Source organism: Myotis daubentonii, chromosome X (genome assembly GCF_963259705.1).
Source record: "Myotis daubentonii chromosome X, mMyoDau2.1, whole genome shotgun sequence".
Taxonomy (NCBI): domain Eukaryota; kingdom Metazoa; phylum Chordata; class Mammalia; order Chiroptera; family Vespertilionidae; genus Myotis; species Myotis daubentonii.
In genome coordinates, this window is record NC_081861.1 from 117,552,130 (window position 1) to 117,573,619 (window position 21,490).

At 39.9% G+C, this 21,490-nt stretch overlaps 1 protein-coding gene across 7 annotated transcripts in view; it reads left to right on the top strand.

Moving 5' to 3' along the window:
* Window positions 1-21,490, top strand: part of DMD (dystrophin) — a 2,282,236-nt gene that overhangs the window by 2,129,599 nt on the left and 131,147 nt on the right. For all 7 annotated transcript variants that reach the window (XM_059679269.1, XM_059679268.1, XM_059679270.1 and 4 more), the window contains one exon: window positions 2,380-2,441. In XM_059679269.1, the coding sequence (XP_059535252.1) occupies window positions 2,380-2,441 (62 nt within the window). The remainder of the gene's footprint in view (window positions 1-2,379; window positions 2,442-21,490) is intronic.

A 21,490-nucleotide genomic window follows, 5' to 3' on the forward strand; every position in this document is an offset into this window, starting at 1 on the left:
TCAGTGTGTGTAATAAGGGCCTGGACATGTGGACACATGTGCTTTTTCCCACTTCTCTGTCCCTCCGCCCCGGTGCTCACATATGCATGGCCTTTGGAAATGCAGGGTGGTCTCAGTAGCAAGTAACCTTCCCTTGCTGGGCATTTGTGTGTGGAATTGGTACACAATCACTTTCCAAGCTAAAAAATACCCAAGAACCAGCAACACTTTTCCCATGAAGCTGCAAGCTGCAGTCTCCTTGTGCTGTGAATATCAAGTACCAGTCCCGCCACCCCTTGTCCAGATCCTGAACTAGCTTGGTCCTGGGGCTTCTTAAATCCCCTAAGGGCAGCGGTTCTCAACCTGTGGGTCGCGACCCCTTTGACGGTCGAGCGACCCTTTCACAGGGTCGCCTAAGACCATCCTGCATATCAGATATTTATATTACGATTTATAACAGTAGCAACATTACAGTTATGAAGTAGCAACGAAAATAATTTTATGGTTGGGTCACAGCATGAGGAACTGTATTTAAAGGGCCAGAAGGTTGAGAACCATTGTCCTAAGGCATGGACTGCAACTTCTGCTCTTCTTGCTCTTTTAATACTTGGATGCCATTCTGGTACATTACCTCGACTGAGAAGCCCCTGGTCATACTCCTCAAATATGAATTGTCTCTGCGGAAAAGTAAAACAGAAATGAACATGTTTGGGAAAGACTGAAACAGCCCTTACCCAGTGCATGTTATCTTTTAAATTTCTTTCCATAGCCTTCACTGTTCAGTCACTGAATGGGAAATATTAGAGGGATGGTGTTTGAAGTTGTGCAGTTTGAGGGATATCCACATGTTTTGTGACATGATTGTATTTTATTTATCAAACCACAATACATATTTCTCTGTTTTGCTTATTTCTTAAAAACAGAGGTAAATCACATTGCGTGTTGGTTTTGCTCTCTATAAAGGGTCTTAGGCTTGGCTGACTTACCCATGTTATAATCACCTGATACAAGGTTTGCTTTTAGTGGGCACTCATTTGGGGGGCACATAACAACAAAATGACCACGTATTGAACACTAGAAGGTGCCAGACACTTATTTATATCAACTAATCCAGGTGAGCAGGCTTGCCTCAAATTTCCCAGCTAGTAGGGCACAGAGCCAGAATCCAATCCTAAGACTTAAAACCTATGCTGAGGTCGCTTGCCTCCCCTTGAAATGTCCACATTTAAGCTGTTTCTCTTCTCTCTATCCCCACCCTTCCCCAAAGATTATGAATAGGCTCGGAGTATTAGTCCTGAAATATCATTCAAGGCTGCATTTTACTGTATCAAAGCCAGTCATGTAATCCCTGAAAACTAGAAATATGATGCTTTGGTGATTTATGTAGATGGGCCAAAGTAAGGAAAAGTATATGTAGTTATCTCTCCTGGATTTATTCATGTAATTGAAGGAGGAACAAGGGTGTTTTGTTCTTTTTTTTTTGTGGCAGGAGCTGATAGCCAGCAACCACACTTAGCTAAACTTTAAGAAATGGAAGAGAGCTGTGAATGCTTCATTCAGTCCCAAGTAAATATAGGAATATGTGTAGTGGTGTATAGCATGCCAATTTAAAAAGACATTCTAAAAGTAATGGGAAGAGGGAAGGTATGATGTATTAGTCAGGCAATGGATGTACGTTAAGCTGAAATGAAATACAGTTATCATGGATGGGTGATCTGGATATGGAGAAGAAAGAGTAATAGAAAAACGTCAGGGGCAGTTAGAGCAAATGAGAAGTGAGGCGGTTTATTTATTAAACTAATGTCCAGTATCTCTCTTTGACAAAGTTGAATGACACTTGTCAGTGTCCTTTCTGAATGTTCCCCATTGGACAGGTGAAGAAATCCTGATTTTCGGTTATCGATTATATACAAGGTCATTTTATCATAACAGAAGTGCAACTGACTTGTAGGCACACAAAAGAAACAAATTCTGGTTACCAAATATGTTCATATTGCTTTTACCTTTTAAAAAATATATTTGTGTTGATTTCAGAGAGGAAGGGATAGGGAGAGAGAGAAACATCAGTGACAAAAGAGAATCATCGATGGACTGCCTCCCTGCACGCCCCCTCCTGGGGATCGAGCCCACAACCCAGGCATGTGCCCTGACCCGGAATCGAACCATGACCTCTTGGTTGATAGGTTGAAACTCAACCATTGAGCCATACTGGCCGGGCTGCTTTTACCTTTGAAAGCAATGGTAGTAGCTTCTCTGCTTGGAAGAGAAACATTCTCCACATGATGAAAGTCCTTTGAAGTACAGATTCTTAATGATTCTAAAGCAAACCAGGCCTTCCCCCCTTCCTTTTCTCTACTACCCATCATAAATCCTAAAGTCTTTCTTTGCATTTTGTTTTAGCCACGAGACCCAAACAACATGCTGGGACCATCCCAAAATGACAGAGCTCTACCAGTCTTTAGGTAAGGACATGGCCATGTTTCTTCTAGTGGATTGTATGTGCAAGTCATTTGTTGTCTTTAACATATCACTAGATTGTTTAAAGGGTGAAAATTATACCTTTCTACCCCACATTTCAGCTTTTCAGAAGTTCCTTAAAAATAAATTTTAGAATTTCACTGATTCCTGGAAATTCAGTATACCCAAGTGGGGCCAGAAGTTCCCTGCAATTTATGGCAATTTCCCCCCAGCCAAGGAAGATAACTGTTTGGAGTTGCTCTTATTGATTCCTTCCTTGCAAAACCAAGACATCGTTTTGCCAAACCACAAATGTTGTGGAAAGGGATTTTCTGCAGTCCTTCCAGTGCTTATAACTTCTAAGCCTGTCAGGTCATCAGTGTGAACATTTAAATGACTTCTATGGCTTGTTTTGTGTTTGTGTGAGAGCCTGACAGTTCTTTTACTCCTCATAACCTGGAATTTATTTGAACAGATACACAGTCTCCAAATAAGGGGAAAATACCAATCTTTTTCATGATTGATGAAGGTCCACTCTGTACCATTTAAGCTCCGTCTGGAATCATCTGAAATGAATTGTTACATTGTCACTAATTGCTGTTGTTTTTGTTTTAAAAAATACATTTGCATTGATTTCAGAGAGGAAGGAAGAGGGAGAGAGAGATAGAAACATCATGATGAGAGAGAATCACACGGCTGCCTCCTGCATGCCCCTCACTGGGGATCGAGCCTGCAACCTGGGCATGTGCCCTGACCCGGAATCGAACCGTGATCTCCTGGTTCATAGGTTGACCCTCAACCACTGAGCTACACCAGCTGGGCTGATGGTTGTTTTTAATAAAAAATAAATAGTCATCTCTTCTCTACTACTAAAAAATTTTGTCTGCTTTTTTGTGAATGGTGGCTGTATTTACAGATAAAAATGCATGAGGTGAACTATGAGTTTTAACTTACGTGACAAAGCCCATGAGAATCAGGATGCTTAAACAAATTGTGTAGATAGACATAAATCAGACATAAATCTATGTTGGGTTTCTGTGTGTATCTGTCTGCCTGTAGCAATTACTACCTTTCTCTCATAGGTTTCTATTGGTTAACGAATTGCAGCTATAGACACTTAAGGAATGGGGTATTAGCCCCCAAAATTCATTTTCTTAAACTTTTTCTACTTATAAATTACATATGTTTATTCTAGAAAATCTGAAAAATGCAAATAAAAAGCATGAAAAAGAAGTCACATAATTCTAGCCAGACATAGCTATTACATTTCAAGTAATATCTTGGGTTTTTTTCAGTGAAACTGTGTGTGTGTGTGCGTGCGCACACACATAGGTACACACACACACACCCCTTTTAAAATTGAAAGAAAATTTGGATTAGCTAACTTTTTTTTTTTTTTTTTTCTGATCTAGTGAGATTTAATGTGGTAATCACCAAGGGTACAATACATAACAAGTATACTGTCAAATTATATGAATTAGCTAACTTTTAAGTGCTGCATTTTCAGCCCCTACAGAATGTTTCTGGCTTATAATGCTGCACTGCTTAGACCACAGGTGGAAAAGAATGCTTAGATTTTGACAAATGAGAAAATGACGAGTTCATCTGAAGTGGGCAGAGTCTGTACTGGGGGAACTGGTAGTCCCAGCCCAGTGCTCTCAGGACTTCGGATTTTTCAAGAGAAACTAAAAATCTGTCAATAAAGAGCTAATTTAATCTTGTCCGTGGGCCTCCTGATTATAACCTCTGGTTTACACAGACTCAGCCCACTCATCATTTTCACTCTAATTACAGTGATCTCTAGTGGTAATCTTTTAATTTACTTTCATTTTTAAATTATTATTATTATTTTTATTGTAGAGTTAATACTGTTTCATAGTTTTTAGTTTAAAAATATACACAGGCTAACAAATGAAAAAGAAAAGCGAAATCATCTAGCCCCCTTTAGAATTAACTAAAGTTTAATAATCTAGTACAGTGATGGCGAACCTTTTGAGCTCAGTGTGTCAGTATTTTGAAAAACCCTAACTTAACTCTGGTGCTGTGTCACATATAGAAATTTTTTTATTTTTGCAACCATAGTAAAACAAAGACTTATATTTTTGATATTTATTTTATATATTTAAATGCCATTTAACAAAGAAAAATCAACCAAAAAAATGAGTTCGCGTGTCACCTCTGACACGCATGTCATAGGTTCGCCATTACTGATCTAGTAGGTATCTTCAAAAATTTCTTTCCATACGTATCTTTTTACAAAAGTTGGAACATTATGTTTTATAGTTAGCTTTTTTTATGGTACATTACCTAAAAGTAATGTATCATGGTCATATTTCCATTTATTGCATTGTATTATCTACCATCTTGCTTTTAATTACTCTGTAATGAAAAATCACAAATATGGTTGATAAAAAGCTAATTGTGAACTGTCAATGAGTTGGTGTTTGTAACTTCAAAAGGAATTAAATACAATTTTATCATATTTCTAAAGCTTTCTCAGGACGCTGGATGTGATGATAAACTCAAAGCTCACTGGTGTCCAGCATCGTTTGTAACCTTGAGCAGATCACCTGCCTTTGGAACATAATGGAATTTTACAGTTGCAGGGAAATTTGGAGCTTGTTTAATTACCAACTTTATCTTGGGTGAAATCAACTATATTGAGGTCATTTACACAAAATAAAATGTAGCCATCATAAATATGTGGTTAATTCCAACCCCCTTTGAAATACTGTTTTTGCTACCCTAATAACAAACATTTTAGAAATGAACTAGGTGTCAAATTTGTTATTTAGCTTTCAGAACCAATATTCCAGTATTTTTGTTACAATCAAATGTTACTTTTCTCCAATGGTGACTTAACCACATAACATGTCCATTTGTTTTTTCAATATATTTTTATTGATTTCAGAGAGGAAGGGAGGAGAGAGAGATAGAAACATCAGTGTTGAGAGAGAATCATTGATGGGTTGCCTTCTGCACACCCCACACTGGGGATCGAGCCCGCAACCTGGGCATGTGACCTGACTGGGAATCGAACTGTGACCTCCTGGTTCATTGGTCAGTGCTCAACCACTGGGCCACGCCGGCTGGGCACATGTCCATTTATTGAGAGTCTACTGTGTGTGCTGTACGTGTAACATGTCAGCAGCCATCATGCATGGTGGATGATATCCACTGCCATATTGCACAGGGCAGTGAAGTCAGGTGCAAAGAAAACATTTATCAGAACTACATAGCTGTAAGGGGCTACACTGGTATTTGTCCTGGGGCTTCTGTTATTTTCACTTATCTCATTGACTTTATTAACTTAGTAAAGTATGTCCATGTAGGTTGCTGTGTGTGTACCTGCTACAAATATGTACAAATTGATGGCTTTACCTATGGGTAGGCAGTTACTCGAATGGTATTTCTGGAACAAACCACTGCTTTTCTACCAATAGTATGGTGGGTTCCTAGACAGTAGGCACTCCTCCTTTCGCTGTTGCCAGTTGCACATGGAATGATTGATTTAGTTTGTCATGTGTCTACATCCCTAAGATAACCTACAAGATTAAGTACCATCACCACCCTTCTCACTCATAAATTATAGTGTTTCAAAGTTAAAATATAAGCAGACATCTTGAAAAGTAAACTTTTATTTCTTTTTTATTTTATTTTATTATTTTATTATTTGTTAATCCTCACCCGAGGACATTTTTCCATTGATTTTTAGGGAGAGTGGAAGAGCGAGGGAAAGACAGAGAAACATTGATGTGAGAGAAACACATTGATTGGTTGCCTCTTGCACAAGCCCAGACCAGGGCCCGGGCCCTGCCCAGGAGCCTGCAACCAAGATACGTGCCCTTGACCGGAATCGTACACGGGACCCTTTGGCCCGTGGGCCGATGTTCTATCCACTGAGCCAAACCGGCTAGAGCTTCTTTTTATTTTATATATTGGCTTATATTTTTCCTCAAAAGGTATCTCTTTAGGTTTAAGTTGCTATTCTGAGCTGGATGAAATGATTAGAAGCCTTCAATTGCACTCAATTCATAAAAGGTATTATGGCATCAAAATTGGTGTTGTCTGGTGTGTTAAATGTTTTAGCCATATTTTAGTAGGCCCCTCTCCTAATAAAACCCCAGCCTGTCTGTGGTAACATGTTCAAAATATCAAGATGTGGCCTCTCCCCATCATACCTCTCCCCCCGCCCCCCCCCCACTTCAGACATACCTTCACTGTGGACACTGCAGTGGCTCACAATATTCATGAAATGTTACACATTCCTAAATATGCCCACTTCTGAGGAGGTTTTCATAGTCTTAACTTGGCAAAATTTCCAACCAGCCTTTTCAACACACTTTGTTACCTGCCTTGCTCCCAAAAGCATTCAAGTGTTCCCCCCTACCCGGAGTCTGAACAGCACAGTACTGTAAGCCAAGAACATTTTGTAAGGACTGAAAAAGTAGCACTTGTGCATTAACTGTTGGAAGGCTGCACTATTACTTGAAATGTTAATATTGGAGAGCTCTAGTTATTAGCATTCCAGCTGATTTTCTTTTTCATTCTTCCTTCCCCAATTTTCTACAGTGAATTTATATTAATCTATAATTACATATTTAGCAAAAAAGTTTCATCATCAGAACTCCCTACCCCATTCCTCAGTGTCCCTATGGTTGTAATTCATTAACCAATCAATGAGCACCTATGGCAGAAAAGCTACCATAGCCACACTCACACACACACACGCATGGACACACACATACACATATACAGAATTTATGTTTAAATACCCTGATTCCCATAGACTTTTCTTGGGTAAATTTAAACACAAAAGATCTTCTCATGGATTGTTACTCTCAAAATATGTCCATTCACAAAAAAGCGGCTTAAAAATGCTTAGTGGTAGAGAAGACATGGCTAACTTTTTTAAATTAAAAAAAATGTAAACGAATTCATTTCAGATTGTTCTCAACGGGTCTAAAATGGTGTGGTTTTTTTCAGTGAGTTTTTATCAAATGTTAAAAAATATTTTTTTCCCCTTTTAGGCGGTGTCCCCATTCAAAAAATTCCAAGTTCTGAGGTGGAAAAATTTTCCAGGCTCCCACACATACACACAACAAAGCATAGTAAAGAAATAATTTCAATAGTTACAATCCGACCTGACAGTCATTAGGACTGAACATTGGAAGGTCTCCAGAAAATTTTTTACGCAACATTAACAGTTTGGCAGAAGAATTGTCTTGTTTTCATAAGAAAGAAATCAATAAGAATAACTGGAAAAGTTTTCTTGCAACATTTTTCTCTGACTACTATTGCAGTTGGGGTGAATGATATATAATAAACAAAGCTTCCCGTATTGATTTTTATGTGGGCCTTAGTATCCTTATCTTTAAAATGAGGGTATTAGACAAAAGTGTCTTAAGAATTTTGTTCGTTTTTCCTTACTTTGGGGTGACGTGGGGCAGGTTGCTTCCAAAACTTGCTGTGATCATAATTTTTCAAGAAGTACATTTGGCTGATTCTGCAGACAAATGGGTTTCTAAAAGTTTAATCATTCCTATTTTTAAAAATGCGCATTCTGGGAAAACAAACAACAGGGAGAAGATTCTGCTACCCCTCCCTGTCTTACAGGCAGAGTTAGACAAGCTGTTATTGGGTAGGGAGACTCTGAAGCTGTTTCCCACATGCCCACTGGGCCATGAATGTGTGGTTGAGAAGGCATGCTCTTCATCGTTTTTCTGAAGTAATGGCTCAATTCATGAGGTGAATTTCAGGTTTCTTTTAGCATCTTTGCAAATGGAATGGAAATATTGTTCCAATAGGTTATCTAGGTGATTTAAAATATAAAGCTCTTGCCCTAGCTGTTTGGCTCAATGGATAGAGTGTCGGCCTGTGGACTGAAGGGTCCCAGGTTTGATTCTGGTCAAAGGCACATGCCTGGGTTGCAGGCTCGAACCCCAGTAGGGAGTGTGCAGGAGGCAGCCGATCAATGGTTCTCTCTCATCATTGATGTTTCTATCTCTCCCTCTCCCTTCCTCTCTAAAATCAGTAAAAAAATATATTTTTTAAAAGTAAAAAAGTAAAGCTCTAAAAGGCTTTTACAAATCAGTAAATGTTAGTAATGTGCTCTGGAATTTATTTTGAAATACTTACATAGTATTGATTTATGTGAAGTGCCATTATATGATTAAAAGCCTGACATTTTCTCACAATTTATGTTTAAGTTCTTAAGTGCATCACTGAAATTTTAAGTCAACTTTTTTTCCCCCCAACACCATTTATCCCCCCTATACCTTTTTCTACCAAGTCGACATTTTTTTAAAAGTCTCCTCCCTACACACATAAAATATGCATGTGCTGCTTAAAAAATACTTAAAGTATTTCTTTGTCTGTCTTATTGATGGTATATTAATTATAAATACAATAAAATCTTTATGTAGTGCCCTCCATGACTCCTTTCTGAATTACAGTATGAGGTGTTTACATTAGTGATACCAGCAATACAGCCCAGGAATAGCAGTTTGCAAAGGAAAAACATAGGTAAAAATAGGATAACGTGAAGAGAGAGTCATTAAACTTCAGAAGGTTAACTGACTGTATTTTAAATCATTAACTAAAATCTAGATGTACTTTATGAACTGACATTACTTAACTCAATTTCCATTTCCTTCCTCAAAAGCCCCTTTAACCCTCAGTTTTTTTCTCTAGTGGTATTGGTTCTCCTGTAGTTCTGGCATTCTTTAGAAGGATCTAGCCACTCTTACCTGTTGTCCAAGTTTTTTAAAAGATATGTTTTTACTGATTTTAGAGAGAGGAAGGGAGAGAAACATCTGATGGACCGCCTCCTGCATGCCCCCTACTGGGGATCAAGCCCAAAACCCAGGCATGTGCTCTGACTGGGAATCATTCCGGTAACTTCTCAGTGCCCAGGACTGTGATCAACCAACTGAGCCACACTGGCCAGGGCTACCCAAGTTTTGGAACTCACTATTCATGATGTTCACCTGAATGATGCAAAAGCTCTAAATTTTCAAAAATGGGCTTATGAATGTTTTAGGAATTCTCAGGGAAAGTGGTCTTAAAAACCCCTGTGATTTAAATAAAGGCAGTCCATTGTCATGTGGCCCTGAACTTCATGTCTGTTGCCTGAGAAGAGCTTCAGAATGTTCAAATGAGGGCTTAGTTTTTAGGGTCTGCTGAATTTGAGACTGGTGTGACTCTTCAGCAGTCTTAGTTAAGAGGACTAGTTAAGTCCCAGTTAAAGTCAAGAAGCTAAGAGCTTCTTCAAGGTGCATGAATATCATTATTAATAAACTAGAGGCCCAATGCATGAAATTCAGGCCCTCGCAGCTGCAGTGGCTTGCCTCAGTCCTCACAGCTGAGGCAGCTTGCCTTGGCCCTTACAGCCCTGGCTTCTTCTGAAAGGTTGTCCGGAAGGTCGTTAGGCTCTCCGGTCTAATTAGCATATTACCCTTTTATTATTATAGATAACTGTAACTGTCAAAATTGAGTTAGAGCCCTAGTTGGTTTGGCTCAGTGGGTAGAGTGTCAGCCTGTGGACTGAAGGGTCTCAGGTTCGATTCCAGTCAAGGGCACATGCCCAGGTTGCAGGCTTGATCCCCAGTAGGGGGCATGCAGGAGACAGCCAATCAATGATTCTCTCTCATCATTGATGTTTCTATCTCTCTTTCCCTTCTCCCTTCCTCTCTGAAATCAATAAAGATATATTTAAAACAAAACAAAACAAAACAGCTCCTCCCATTTTTTAAAAAAAAACTGAGTTAAAAACACCAGTGGAGAAATCCTGTGCCTCTGTCCTCAGTTTGCCAAGAGAAATAAGAATAAGAGAGCTTATTCTCCCTCTCTTGATAGCTTTCTACATTCCATTAAGTATTCCCTCCTGAGGATGCTCTATGATTAGGAATTGCGGGATTTGGAATGATGATAAATTCCTTTTGCATTGGGAGCTGGTCCTATTGCTTTTTTCAGCATATTTTGTAAACTAAACTGTTCTCAACTAAGCTACTCATCATTTAGCACATTCCTTGCCTCTTGTTCTAGTTCCTTAGGTATTGCTAAGTATTAAAACCTTTTGATTTTTCATTAGCATAATGCTTTGAACTGGAAACGATATCTACATTCAGATCCCAGTTTGGGCATGACCTTGAGCTAGTCCTTTGCTTTCTCTTGGTCTTCAATTTCTAAATGTCTGGCTTTAATTTAACTTATGGCTAGATGAGGGCTTGGTTTGATGAGTGCTATGCTCAACTCTCCAGTTTTGTTTGTCACCACCAGCCTGGAAGATACAAATACTAGGACCTTCACATCCTATACTAATAAAAGAGAAAAATGGTAATTGGCGTACGACTGATACATTTTTCATTGGCTAATCAGTGAGATATGCAAATTAACTGCCAGCTAAGATGGCAGTTAACCGCCAAAAAAGATGGCGGCTAATTTGCATATTGCAGGCAGGATGGTACAGCACCATCAGAGAGCGGGTTGGGGGCGTGAGCGCCGGTGGTCGCCCGGGACCCGATCACGCAGGCCGGCAGGGCGACTCGCCCCCAACCTGCTCTCCCGCCCAGCAGGGGACCCTCATTTCCCCCCATCACTGGTTCTGCCCCCAGCCCAGGCCTGATGCCTCTGTCAGAGGCATCAGGCCTGGGCTGGGGTCAACGCCTGAGGGCTCCCAGTATGTGAGAGGGGGCATGCTGGGCTGAGGGACACTCCCTCCCACACACACACCCAGTGCACGAATTTCGTGCACCGGGCCCCTAGTTTATAATAATTGCACTTTCATTTGTGTAGCCATTTACAGTGTGCAAAGAGTTTGTAGGAATAACTACATTGCATCTTCATACGGCTGTAAAATTGGGTGTATAGCTGGCATATGACCTAAATGTTCTATCCATTTCAGTTTCAGATCTTCTGGCCTGCCATCCTTTTATGTAGACTTCCTGTTTCTGATTTGGAAAATAATGCTTTCATATCAGTGGGTGGGGCAACTGTTCTTTTCTTCTATTTGGACTTGAGCAGGCTGAAGCTGAGGACTTGCTTTGACTTATTCATACTGACATATGGGTAGAAGATAAGGCACCAAGTCCACGGCACACGTTTTATGGTTGCTAGTTCACTATTCTCAAAGGAATATCCATTACTCGTAGCATGATTTATAAAACTGCTTTATCAGCGTAATTAAGCTATGGAATCTCAAATGACATTCTTTATTCCCTAGCTGACAAAGTTAGCAGAGGAGATTTACTCAGATTTGCAAAATAGAGGACAGAAGACATTAAGGCTGTTATAAATGGTCTTCCTTTACTTCTACCCTGCTTAAAACAGAAAAAAGAAAAATAATCTGCTCTTTTAACTTGAGTTAGGATCAATTGATTTTCCCAATTTGTAAAATAGAAATGTAATCTTCAAATGAAAATTTATGGCATTTTACTGGAATATTCTTTTATAATATTTTTTATTGTTCAAATAATGTGATTTAAAGCTTCTAACTGAAGAGCATAAATAAATAGATATTTCTGAATTGCATCTTCCAAAGTTTATTTCAGAAGGAAACTCAGAAGGATTCTCTCTCAGACTTGGATTGGTGTACAATTTAAAAGAGCTGCCTAATTGTAGTTTATGTGCTCTAAATAAGAGAAGCAGTAAGGTTACACCTGCAGCCATGTAAAAGGTGCTAGATGGGTACAATTTTATGTTGGTGGGTCTGCAGGAGACAAATTTTGCACACAAAGTAAAGGCATCTAAAAATGAAGCTGCTCTTATTCAGACATTTCCAGTATTTCTTTTTTAAGCACACAAGTCTGATTACCTCTGTATACCTCTTGGGAGCTGCAGTTTTGCTGCAAAGAGAGCCAGAGCAGTCAGAACACTCACACAAAATAGATAGTGAGTTTTTTATTTTATTATTTTTAAAAAATATTTTTATTGAGTTCAGAGAGGAAGGGAGAGGAAGAGAGAGATAGAAACATCAATGATGAGAGAGAATCACTGATTGGCTGTCTCCTGTACACCCCCTACTGGGGATCGAGCCTGCAACCTGAGCATGTGCCCTTGACCTGAATCGAAGCAGGACCCTTCAGCTTGCAGGCTGAGACTCTCTCCACTGAGCCAAACTGGCTAGGGTGATAGTGAGTTTTTAAAGTTCGCATCCTGTACAATAGTAATAAAATGACCTAAAAATAATCTGAAAGTCTTTCTTATGACATAGTGGATGAATCATTAGCTTATTTCTGAATTGGTGATATTCTGTGGGATTGTTTCAGAATTTGCCATTTCACAAAGTCTCAATCCCTTGCATAACTCCAGGGAAGTCCTTGAGCCCCTTCATAAATTGAAGCTTATGTAAGTGGGGCATATGTTACATACGTGTGTGTGTGTATGCATACACACATATATTTACACATGTAATTTTAATGAAGCATTTATTTTGGTGGGAAAGTTTTTCATTTTATATTCTGCATTTTAGCTTATTTAAAGAGGCTGTCAGCCTGGCCCATGTGACTTAGTGGTTGAACGTTGACCTATGAACCAGGAGATCACGGTTCGATTCCTGGTTAGGGCACCTGCCTGGATTTTGGGCTTGATCCCCAGTGTGGGGCGTGCAGGAGGCAGCCAATCAATGATTCTCTCTCATCATTGATGTTTCTCTCTATCCCTCTCCCTTCCTCTCTGAAATTAGTAAAAATATATTTAAAAAGAAAAGGCTGTCAGTGTTAGAATGAGCTTCTTGGCAGGTCTTTTTGTTTTTTAACGTACAGTATGTCACAGACTTTTAGGTGGTCCTACTGAAACTGACTAGGATGTACTCACACCACAGTGAACTCACTGCACAATTTCAGCAAGGCTCGATCTAGTCCAGGGGTGGGCAAACTTTTTGACTCGAGGGCCACAATGGGTTCTTAAACTGGACCGGAGGGCTGGAACAAAAGCATGGATGGAGTGCTTGTATGAACTAATATAAATTCAAAGTAAACATCATTACATAAAAGGGTACGGTCTTTTATTTCAATAGTTTTATTCATTTCAAATGGGCCGGATCCGGCCCGCGGGCCGTAGTTTGCCCACGGCTGATCTAGTCTGTACTTGGTTCTGTGAAATGAACCCAATGATCATGCATTTGGATGTCATGGCAATGTCAAATTGCTACAGAAGTTGCTTAAAACACTCTCGGTTTCTGTCCTTGTCAAGGACCATAATTTGAATAGTACTGTTCTAGAGCACTTAATTTTTGAAACTGTAAATGTCAACTCAAATCAAGTGACCTTGCTGGGGAGAGAATAATTAATTGACACCAAACAGGAACACCTAAAAAATGTTATTTATGGAATTTTATATTTTGCCAAGGGAGACAAGCTCAGGCAAAGGAGGGATCTATCTTCTTTCTCATTTCATAGCCCTTCTTAGCCATTATTTTGGAGGTCAAGGTAATAGAATCTCACTCCATTTTAGGAAAGGGCCTGGTATGAAGTGAATGTCTTTCCCACCCATATAATTAAATATAATGTATAGAATGTGATATTTTTCAAATATAAGTTTCTTTTTATCCAGAATCTAAAATGTGGCATGTATACCCTTTACATTAGGTGTTGAATTCAATGGAAAACTGATGGATTTTACAGTGACTTTACTATTGTCACTGTATGAGTTTAGGTTGGGAGGTAATGTGATGTAGCAGCAAAATAGTTTATTGACTTTGAGACTGGCAAGGTGTGAACTTGAATTCTGTCTCTGCTACCAGTTCTCTGTGGCCAAAGACAAAGGCACTAACAATTTTGAAACCCAGTTTACTGATTTGTTTCGTACTTATGATACTGCTTTCCTTGGGAAGCATTGTAGAGATTAGAGTTAATACATGTAAAATGATATAATGTCTGACATAGTAACTGCTCAAGGAATCATAATTGCTATTAATGATGATTACGATGATGCACTATCTATTATTATTAGTGATATTAACATATCTCATGTCCATCCTTATCCAAAACCTGTTGGGTTTCTAATTTCAGATACCAAGAGTTAAGATAGTGAGGGAAACCCACTGTAGGTCTTCAAGTCAGACACTCAAGAGGCCACTTAATTTTTCTAAAATAGTTTAACTCTTAACCAAAGTACCAAGGTTCACGCCTGATTAGCGTGGCTCAGTGTTTGAGTGTCTACCTATGAACCAGGAGATCATGGTTTGATTCCGAGTCAGGGCATGTGCCTGGGTTGCAGGCTCGATCCCCAGTGTGGGGCATGTAGGAGGCAGCCGATCAATGCTTCTAACTCATCAGTTATGTTTCTATCTCTCTCTTTCCCTCTCCCTTCCTCTCTCAAATCAATAAAAAAAAAATATTTTAAAACCAAAGTACCAAGGTTCACTTGATCACAATTTATCCTAACTTTAAGAAAGTATACACTTACCTTAATTTAAAAAGCAAAGTAAAATAACAAATTTCATACTGTGTTCTTTACCTTCTCCTAATTCTAAAGTAATATACAAATTCTAAAACAATATACACTGTAACCTTTAGCCATAAATACAGATGACTTGATTAATACACATATGTAATTAATATTTCTCCTCCTGTTTATGTCTTTGAGACCTTAAAAGCTTAAATAAAATACAAAATCAAATATATGTGTCATAAAAATAAGCTCGTAGAGTAACATGCCCAGTAATTCATAAGTAAAAAGAAATGAGAAAGTCTGTAAAATAATGTGACATGCACAGAAAAATGCCTGACACATAGTAAACACCTAACAAATGGTGGTAGCACTATAGGAGGCAAGGGAATGGCCACAAAGGTGGTAAGGAGGGATAAGACCATAAAACGTTTTATGTGACATGCTGAGGGTTTTGATGCCGAGATATTTTACTTGAGTAATATATCAATCAGGTCCAGTCAGAAAACAAACCACTTTAGATATTTCAAAAAGAGGCAATTTGCCTGGCTGGCATGGCTCAGTGTTTGATCATCAACCTATGAACCAGGAGATCACGGTTTGAGATTCCTGGCCAGGTCACATGCCCAGGTTGCGGGCTCAATTCCCTGTGTGGGGTGTGCAGAAGGCAGCCAATTAATGATTCTCTCTTATCATTGATGTTTCTATCTTTCTCTCCCTCTCCTTTCCAATAAATCAATTATATATATTAAAGAGGGCATTTAATGCCAAAAATTGATTACCCAGTGATGGAGGAGTTAAGAAGCCAAACAGAACAAGGAGCCTTTGCTCTACCCAAGATTGGAGGGACCATGGCAAGAGGGCTATCATCAGAGCCCCAGAAGCCAGGACCATCAGGTGGAACTAGAACCAGTGGCCAGTTAGGTGCACTGGGAGAGGGGCTGATGGGAGAGAACTGGAGCCAGGAAGGAGCCACAGCTACTGGCAGAGCTTTCACTGAAGGCAGAGAGGAAAAGGGAGAAATAGCCTCACCTCTCTTCCTCCTGCCCCTTAATCTGCCAGTGACTCCCATTGGCCAAACTTACCTGGAAGTCAGTTGGCAAGGAAGCATAAAAATGCCATTCTCTGTAATAAAGAACAGAGGAGGGGAAACAGGTCAGATAATGGATCTGAGAACCAACAAGCAAATAGCTGAAATACAGGAGACCTCATGGCAGGTGAGGCAGCCAAACATCTATGCCAATATGCAGGGATGAGAAACACAGAGCCTTAATAAAATCTATTTGTGGTGACTTAGAGATGGCACTAGAAGGGCACATTGGATTGAAAGGAAACTAACCTAAAAATAAGGAAGAGGAGGTAGCTATAAAGTTATTTGCACAGGATTTCAAACACTGAAGATAAGCTCCCAATCATTTGATTATAGTACTTGTATTGTTTATAGTTGTTTCTTCTCAAGTCTCTCAAGTTTTTGATTTAAGTTTGTTGGAGTATTGTCCTGTACACCAAAATATTGCAGGTTTGATTTCCGGTCAGGGCACATACCCAGGTTTCAGGTTCAATCCCTGGCCATGGCTTGTATGGGAGGCAACCGATTGATCTCTCTCCCTCTCTCTGTCTCTGTCTCTGTCTCTGTCTCTCTTCTGTCCCCCTTAAAATCAATAAATATACCCTCAGGTGAGGATAAAAAACAACAACAACCTGTCTTCTTCATGTTTGTCAGCAGTACCTGTCACATGGTAGCCTCTGAATAAATAAATTGGCCATTGAATGAAACACAGTAGAGCAAGAGAGAGTAATTTTGCTGGGGAAGAAGACAAATACCACTTAAGAAGATGGAAGGTTAGCCCTAGCTGATTTGGTTGAAGGGTCCTGGGTTTGATTCCGGTCAAGATACATGATGTTTCTGTCTCTCCCCATCTCTTCCACTTTCTCTAAAAATCAATGGAAAAATATCCTCAGATGAGGATTAACAACAACAAGATGGAAGGTTATAGATGATATTTTCCTAAGGCAGATTATTAAACTGGCAAGATGGAACTCTTTAGAGAAATGGAATCCTTCCTATCATATAGAAGATAAAGCGTCATAATAATAAAAATAGCCAATATCCATTAAGTTGTAGATTTTATTTGCAGTTTGGTATTTCAGCAAAACCATATGAACTGCTACTCTGGAATTAATTTTGTCCTTAAAGGGAATAATTAATTGATGATTAAGAAGATAAGCCCCTTGAAAGAAAGAGTCAATATTGGATCTGGGATTTATATAACAAGGGTAGGAAATACTGAACACAATTTGATGTGCTGATAAGCCTCATTTATTCATTGGTTCTATGACTCAATAAACATTTAAGAGTGTGCCAAGCATTGTGAACCCTAAACTTTAGGACATCAGACTAAAAATATCATGAAAAATAAGATTTATTAAAGGTATACATTTTTTCATAATCTTATTTTTCTCGAACATTAAAACACTTGTTCACTTCAGAAATTTTGGAAGAAGTTAAGTGTAAAAAAAGAAAAATCACCTCAAGCCTCAGCACCTAGAAATAACCACCATTTACATTTTAAAGGATTGCTTCCAATCTTTTTTTCTATGCATTTTATGTGGTTGTTTGAGATAATATCCTATATAACAAAAGGCTAATATTCAAATTGTCACCTTGGGAGTTCACTGGGAGACAGGGAGTTTGATCGCTTGCTATGATGTGTGCTGACCACCAGGGGCGGTGTGGAACATGGCGGGTGATCAGCAGTGGCGCTGGGGCACTGAGGGAGCGAAGGAAGGAGGAGGCAGGGAGGCAGGGAACCTGATAAGCCCTGATCACGAGCCAGACCTAAGGACCCTACCCATGCATGAATTTTGTGCACTGGGCCTTTAGTTATATTTATAATGTATATTACTTTATTCATTAAATATTATACTTTTTCACTCATTCTTAACAATTCTTCAGGTTTGTTAAATTTTCCAAGTTGCATTTTCTTAGAGCACCACGTTTTAAAACTAATTTTCCATTTTTCTTTCAAAATATGTTTTTATTGATATCAGAGAGAGAAAAAGGAAGAGTGGGAGAGGGAGAGAAACATCTATGTGAGAGAGAAGCATCAATCAGTTGCTTCCCACATGCACATCAACTGGGGATTCAACCCACAACCTGGGCATGTGCCCTGACTGGGAATTGAACCAGCAACCTTTCACTACACAGGACGACGCCCAACGAGCTGAACCACACTGGCCAGGGCTAATTTCCCATTTTTCAAAAATTAGTTTATGGAAAAGGAAACTCAAATTTGTGTTGAATTTATGGAAATAAATCTTTAAGATTCTGGAAACTTATTACAAACAGACTTCTGAAAAGAAAGCCAAGTAAATGTTATGATGTCTTCATGCAACAAGCTACTTGTGTATTAAAGATATTACAGAATAAAGTCTGTGTGGTCAGAAATAGGCAGTCAGATATCAGAAGGTTGATAAGTTAAATTTATCCTATGATAAATATAGTTTGGAAATTTAAGTGAACAGTTTTCTACCACAAATATCTTAATGGATAAATTTTTCTTTACAAAATATTTATGGTCTCAAGGGGACAAGGCAACTATCCTTGGAAACTTTTAATATTACAGGAAAATCATTGCCTTTCTTTGCAAACAAATTTATTTTTTATCATTTTTAATGTTTTTATTGATTTTTAGAGTGAGAGGAAGGGAGAGGCATTGATAGAAACATCGATGAGAGAGAAACATCATTAATCCATGACCTCCCACTGGGGATCGAGCCTGAAACCTGGGCATGTTCCCTGACTGAAATTGAACCTGTCACCTCTTGGTTCAAGGGTCAACGCTCAACCACTGAGCCACACCAGGTGGGCTCTTAGCAAACAAATTTAGACAGAAACTCAACTTTATATGTTTTTCTTAGTTTTAATATTTACACTAACTGATATGTAAAAATTCACTTAGCTATAATCATCTACCTGGAAAGAGAATGGCTAGCAGAACATGTTATCTTCTCAAAAACATTTGTGCCTACAATTATCACATTTTGTTCAAGGTTCTTCCTTACACTGCCAATTAAGGCTGTAGCCTCTTGCTTCTCTTGCTTCAGTTATGTTTTCTGGCCAAGATACAATTAAAGGGTATGGAGCTAATAATTTTTTCCATACTTGCTTCCAATTTTTTGCTGCTCTAAGTTAGACTGTGAGAAACATCTTTGTGTGTAAAGCCTCTTCATATTTGATTTGTAGACATGTAATCACTGGGTATTAATCTTTTAAGTTACTTGGTATATGTTGCCTGAAATTCTCTCAAAAGGTTGTACTTATTTACATTCTTTTTTAAGAAGAGATTTTATTCATTTATTTATTTATTTATTTATTTATTTATTATTTTTGATAATCCTCACCTGAGGATATTTTTCCATTGACTTTTAGAGAGAGTCGAAGAGAGAGGGAAAGACAGAGAGAAACATCAATGTGAGAGAAACACATCAATTGGTTGCCTCCTGCATGAGCCCTGACCAGGGTCTGAGCCTGGGAGGAACCTGCAACTAAGTAAGTGCCCTTGACCTGAATAGAACCTGGGACCCTTTGTTCCATAGACCGATGCGCTATACACTGAGCCAAGCCAACTAGGACCCATTTACATTCTTAAGTACATGAGACTGCCCATCTAAGCCCTTGCCAGGAAAGAGCATTATTTTTACTTTTGCTATTGTAATAGGGAAAATAAAACTGGCTTGTTGTTATTTGCATATCTTTGATTACTAGTGATCATGACCATTTACTTTTAAATGTTTACTGAGCATTTTTCCACCTTTGTGAGTAATGTAAACGCAAAACCAATTTAACCAAACAAAACTCATCCAAACTTTTGTGAGATAATGTAAATTTCTTTGCATTGTGTTGAAGGTCTCTTGGTAATGAGAATCCTGATTGCATCAATACAGTTTTTGAATTACATCTTAGCTTTCTCTTCTCTAAGCGAAAAAAGTGTAATCCCTTTATCCATCTTCATTGGGCCTATTATCCACCCATTATTATTAGATTTTCTTATTATCTATTTCAACTCCAGTTTCTTCACATTTTTTAATACATGCAGAGCCTTAAACTACAGTGGTTCTCTTAATAAAGGGCTATTCAGTATTGGGAGAGGAGGAAGCTTGCTTCCTGCCTCTTAAGTGATGGAAACTCATATATACCACAGGTATGGACAGTTTAGTTTTATAGTTCCATGTGAGGCACCTATTTTATTCCCCATAAGTATGGAGTACGTAGAATATTCCAGGCCCTGCTCTGAGGAACAGAATAGAAGGGAACATAGGCATAATCCCTGTCCATCTCTGTGTGAACTCACACATGCACTGGTCCTTAAGATGTGATAGAAGTCCTTGCCTTGGAGTGAAGGGCCCAGCACCAGGTCTACTTGCAGCCAATGGGGGAATGCTTAAGTTATTCTATCTGTCTCTGGAACCCAAATGACAACCATGTTATTTCCTTATGTTGCTGATGTAATCGCTTATTTTTTATTGAATTTATTGGGGTGACATCTACACTAATAAAAAAGAAACATGGTAATTGGCGTATGACCGCTACCCTTTTCATTGGCTAATCAGCGAGATATGCAAATTAACTGTCAGCCAAGATGGCGCCGGCAGCCAGGCAGCTTGAAACTAACATGAGGCTTGCTTGCTTCAGTGACAGAGGATCGTTGGAGGAAACCAACGTTCCCCGCCTGCCGCTGCAGGCCTCTGAGTGGGCAGTTTAAGAAACATTGTAACAGATACCGCCAGACTTCAGCCAGCAGATTGGCAACATTGTAAGCAAAGGCCAGAAACCTACTTTCAGCCACGTGGAGGCCTAAGAGCTGGAGCCAAGCCTCAAGGTAAAGCTGGCCCAGAATAAAAAAGAAAAAAGAAAAAAAGGAGCGTTTGGGAGCTTCAGTCACTCCCAGCCTGAAAACAGCCCTCAGCCCCTCACCCAGACTGGCCAGGCACCCCAGTGGGGACCCCACCCTGATCCAGGACACCCTTCGGGGCAAACCAGCCGGCCCCACCCATGCACCAGGCCTCTACCCTATATAGTAAAAGGGTAATATGCCTCCCGGCACCGGGATCAGCGTGACAGGGGGCAGCGCCCAAACCCCCTGATCGCCCTGCGGCTCTGTGTGTGACAGGGGGCTGGGCCCCAACCCCCTGAGCAGCCCTGCTCTGTGCCTGATAGGGGGGAGCTCCCCCCCCCCCCGCCACGGGCCCTGCTCTGTGTGTGACGGGGTAGAGCCATAACCTCCCCATCGGCCCTGCCCTGAGTGTGAGAGTGGCGGCGCCCCAACCCCCTGATCGGCCCTGCTCTGTGGGTGATAGAGGGCGGTGCCCCAACCCCCTGATGGGCCCTGCTCTGTGTGTGATGGGGGCAGCGCCCCAACCCCCTGATTGGCCCTGCTCTGTGCGTGACAGGGGGTGGCGCCCCAACCCCCCAATCAGCCCTACCCTGAGCGTGACTGAGGGTGGCATCACAACCTCCCAATCTGCCCTGCTCTGTGCATGACAGGGGGTGGCGCCCCAACCCCCCAATCGGCCCTGCTCTGAGCCTGACCAGGGGCTGCACCTAGGGATTGGGCCTGCCCTCTGCCACCTGGGAGCAGGCCTAAGCCAGCAGGTCGTTATC